A 4993-nucleotide genomic window follows, 5' to 3' on the forward strand; every position below is an offset into this window, starting at 1 on the left:
AGAGATTAAAACATATGTCCACACAAAAACTAGCACAGGAATGTTCATAGCAGCATTATTCATGAAAGCAGAAAGATAGAAACAATCCAAATGTCCAAATCTGATGAGGAGATAAACAAAATTGTTATATCCATGCAATGGAATATTATTTGGCCATAAAAAGGAATAAAGTACTACATGCTACAACATGGATGAACACTGAAAACATTATGCTAAGTCAAAGAAACCAGTTATAAAAGTCCATATATTGTATAATTCCATTTGTATGAAATGTCTAGAATAGGCAAATCTATAGAAGCATAAAGCATCTAAGTGGTTACCTAGGACAGGGGAGGGGAGGTCAGGTAGATGGGAGGATGGAGGGGGATAATAGCTAAAGGGTATGGGCTTTTTTTTTTTGAGGTGACGACGACGTTTTAAGATTGACTATGGTAATGGTTACACAACCCTTTGATTATACTAAAAACGATTGAATTATGTACCTTGAATAGGTTATTTGCATGTGAATTATAACTCAGTAAAGCTTTATTAAAAAGCACCATACTGAGAAAGATGTTAAAATCTCCTAGTATGATTGTAGATGGTCTATTTTCCTTGTTGTTCTGTCCTTTTGCTTTACACATTTTGAATCCATGTTATTAGGCACATGCAGATAAAATTGTAATATCTTATTTTGATAAAGTGGACTTTTTAGAAGTACAATGTGATCTTTATCTTTAATAATGCTTTTTTTGTTATATCTGCAATGTATTTATACCAGCTTTTTTTGTTATTCCAAAACAATAAAACCAAAAATAAACCTTTTTATACATACATATTTGTGCACTTGAACAAATACAGCAGATTAAATTCTTTGAAGTGCAATTGCTGGGTAAAAGGATATGTAGGATTTAAATTTGACAATGCCAACGTGTCCTCCAAAGATACTGCAGCAATCACACAATCCCACTGAGTGTATCAGAGTGCTTCTACATGGACATCTTAAAATTAGCATTTCTTTTGCTCTATTACGAAGGGGTGAATGAGCCCACGCTCAGCTTATTTGAATTAAAATTTGCCCACATGGTGACTGGTCCCCTGGCCAGGCAGGCAGGCCCTGGTCTGGAAAGAAGTGTTGCTAGAAGACTCGCCTTGCTGATCTCTGTCAGGGACATGGTGATGCTGTACAGTTGGTTCTTACTGGTGCTGGCAATCAGGGTTTCCTCCGAGGGGCTGAAGCACATGCAGAGAACGTCCTGCTTGTCAGACTGACTTGGGTCATTGCTCTGTGGGTCCACAGGAATCTGCCCAAGATACAAAACAGTTATCAGTAATTTCCCTACATTGTCAGGGTGTTCTTAGGCTTTCAGAGTTTTCTTAGTTAATTTTAGCTTTTAGATTCCCAGACCAGGACGCTTCCTGGGATCGCCTTCAGATATAAAGAAGGGGTCTTGACTCACCTCTGTTTCTGCAGGTTTTAAGCACCACCGTGTACTCATCTGTAAGTGGGAAGTGGCTAGATAATAAGACAGCAGCATATGTGGAAGTTATCAATCCGTGATCCCCCTTAAAACAAATGTCCATCTAAATTCACTCTTGCCCACCTGTTGGCAGCCCAGTGCATGTGCTCACCTGGCATTAAGTACACCAGTGTGAACTTCAGGGCAGCAGAGGGGCATGTGACAGTTCTTCTACCACGTGGGGTAGGTGACAGGGCAGTGAAAAGGGTCACGCAGCTCCTGCCAATAGTCTTTGAGAGGGTCTGTAGTTCCCAAGTAGACATTATCAATTAGATTTCCTTTTCCCTGTCATTTATCTTCTTCCATTAAAAACCAAACTTACTGAAGGGCTGGTCTGCACACACCATTTCTGCTTCCTTACCACACGCTCAGTTCTTAATTCCTTAGGATTTGGCTTCCACTGCATCATTTACTGCAAGTACTCCACACGAAGATCAGAAATTTCCTTATTACCAAAGCCAGAGGCCCCTGCTCAGTCCTCACCTTCCTGACTTTTCTAGAGCCAGTGGTGGCAAGGACAGCATTAGCCTTCCTGGGGTCCGGACACTGAGCTCTCGTGCTTTGCTCCCCTTGCTTGGACTGCTATCTTTCTACATAGGCCCACGCTGCTTCATGCAGCCAGCATCCCCTGATCTGCCGGGACAGCGCAGGCTCTAGGAAGTCTTCCCTGACCTGCCCTGGAATGGGTGGGTGCTGATATTCCCTGAATCCGCCCATAACACCTGGGAGTCCCTGCTTTTGTCACATTTAACACGCTGTGTAAAGTGGAATGGAAGCCTTCTGACTGAGGACCTTGTCCATTTTGTCCCACTGCTGTATCCCAGTGCTTAGAACAGTGTCTGGCACACAGCAGGTACTCAATAAACAGGTGGATGTCACCTTTTTCTCCTCTGAGATGGTGAGTTCCTGGAGGGAAGGGGCCACATCTGACTCATCTGTCTCAGGCACCAAGCATGGAGTCTGTCCCGTGGTAGGTCCACAACAGACACTTGGAGAGTGAGTGAATGAGTGAATGATTACTCCATCTCAGTGTCCTCTGCTGGGTTCCCATCCTATCTCAGTCTCTTTTTCTATGTATTTTATCTCTCAGTGATATTACCTAATATGAGGGTGTCAATGAACATAATAGTAGTAAAAATAATTACAATATCAATACTTAAAATAGTAGAAATAACACATCGAACGTATGCCAGGCACATGCTAAGCACTTGCTGTGTGCATGTACGTGTATACGTTGACCTCGCTCCCATAGTCCAAACCCACATTTCCAACGGCTGCACTTGATTCTGGTCTCTACTCAAATGGCAATTCCTCAGCAGCACCTCCCCCTGACTACTATCTAGAACAGAGCCCCCTCTCGCTCCCTCCCTTCTTCCTGGCTTATTTTCTTCTTCCCTTGTTGACTGAGTTGAAGGGCAGGCTCTTCATATGTTAGCTTCCCTGCTGCACTCCCAGCACCTGGTATGGAGCCTGGCACAGGGCAAATACTCAACAAATATTTGTTAAATGAATAAACAAATAAACAACAGAATGAATTGCTTTCTGGGCAAAGGAAACTCTTAATACTCTTGCCTTCTTCCCCTCAGTCCCCCTCCACCTTGCTCTTACCTACAATCTTCCTATCTCTGGCACCTTTTCCTAGGCGGGTCAGCCTCACAGCCTGGCTGCCATCTCTGAGAGCTCCCTGCCTCTGGCCTTCCACATCTACTCAGGAAAAGTCCTGTAGACCTAAGCTTCCCAAAGGCACATTCCCTTCCCAGTTCGCCTGTACTCACTGCCCTGACCTTAGACCTCACTACCTCTTGGCTTCAATAACAAAACAGCCTCTTAACTGATTCCTAATCACAGAGTAATAACTACTATCATTCACTGAGCACCAAGCACCAAGCACTGCACACAGTGACCTACATTGGCTGTTGTTTCATCCTTTGATACCAATGAGGGATGGATCATTTTCTTAATGAAGAAACATGGGTTTTGCTAGATCCAGCAACTCATGTTGAGTCACTCAGCCAACAAGTGGCAGGCCCAGGTCTGACTCTTTCTGCATGTTTTTAGCCACTTCAAGTCCAATGCCTCTAAAACCACCCCCGCTATGTACACAGGCAAATTACTTTTCTTAAGCAAAATGCTTTTCCACTCGAAACCGTTATAGGGTGCCTGCAGAATTACGTACACACCCCTCAGGATGCCGTTTGAGATCTTTTACCAGATTTAGTCCCCTCTTTTCCCCTCAGGCAACTTCTATCCCTCTCCACTGCTCCCCCTCCATGGTTCCTTTGTTTGACTTTTTCCCTCCATCTGGAGTTTCTAATTTTTTTCTTCCTGTCATATGTTATCCATCTCCTAAGACCCTTCCTCAAAGATGACCATCAAACACCAAGCTTTCTTGATTCTTCCCCCCAAGATATGATGTGTCTCTACAACACTTTGTATCACATTCCACAGACATTTGCTTACTGAATGCTTACCATGTGCTAGGTGGTATGCTTGGCATTAGATATCAACATATGTCATAATAATGTAATTATTATGAGGACATGAAGGTTTTAAGAGGAAATATAATTTGCCAAAGTTTTCTCCCAGGATTTGAATCAAGATCTTCCTATTTTTAAACCCCAACTCTTTTGACCTCATCCTAAAACCTCCCTCAGGACAGATACATCGAGTCACTGTCTCTGCTCAGCACTCCAGCCCCCTCCTTCCCCATCAGACACCTCGTTGGAGCACTGCTGCTGGGGGAATAAATGTCAGCAGGACCCCAGTTTTGCTTCTTCCTTCCTTCCCTCCTTACCCAGATTTCCCTGCTCTCACGGTAAAAATCCTTGTCTTCCAACTTCTCAAAGAGCAGAACTCTCCCTGGCCCGGCAGAACAGACAAAGCCCTTTGAGAAGGCTGCGATGGCAAACACCTGCGGCATGGCCAGAGAGCTGTGGCTACTGGCCCCCACGACCCGTTCATAGGAGGGGACTGGAGAACTGGTTGGTGGAAATTCGATCAGGCTGGAAAAGGAAAATAGCATAAAAAGTTTACAGAGACAACTCCAAGGAGATGAATTCTGCTGGGCAGTCCTTGGCTGTGGGAGAGACCACCCACTGATCCCCTTTCCCACAGCCAAATGGGAATGCTACGCAGACTCCAAAGAGAGAAGACTGGAAGGCTTCGCATTTACCTGGAAGTGTCACAACTCTGCGTGGTCACTGTAACAATGACGATGATGATGACTACCCCCATTTTGTTTAGAAAAAAGTGGATCAGAAGGGTTGAGTTTTCCAAGATTAGATAACTAGTAAGTGGCAGAGCTAAGATGTGATTCCAGGTCTCCATTTTTTTCATTTATTCATTCATATAATATTTATATTTGTTTATAAATGTTTAATTGGCATTCTACTATGTTAGCAGCTCTGATTCACTCTCGCCCACCTGTTGGCAGCCCAGTGCATGTGCTCACCTGGCATTAAGTACACCAGTGTGCACTTCAGGGCAGCAGAGGG

The 4993-nt window shown here is 43.9% G+C and overlaps 1 protein-coding gene across 2 annotated transcripts in view; it reads right to left on the reverse strand.

Moving 5' to 3' along the window:
* The window catches only part of CFAP57 (cilia and flagella associated protein 57), an 85636-nt gene that overhangs the window by 55577 nt on the left and 25066 nt on the right, over positions 1-4993 (reverse strand). For both annotated transcript variants that reach the window (XM_012649027.1, XM_012649028.1), the window contains 2 exons: positions 4294-4501; positions 1131-1283 (listed from right to left, as the gene is read on the reverse strand). In XM_012649027.1, coding sequence (XP_012504481.1) covers positions 1131-1283; positions 4294-4501 — 361 coding nt within the window. The remainder of the gene's footprint in view (positions 1-1130; positions 1284-4293; positions 4502-4993) is intronic.

This window comes from Propithecus coquereli, unplaced genomic scaffold (genome assembly GCF_000956105.1).
Source record: "Propithecus coquereli isolate 6110/MARCELLA unplaced genomic scaffold, Pcoq_1.0 Scaffold299, whole genome shotgun sequence".
In the NCBI taxonomy this organism is placed as follows: Eukaryota; Metazoa; Chordata; class Mammalia; order Primates; family Indriidae; genus Propithecus; species Propithecus coquereli.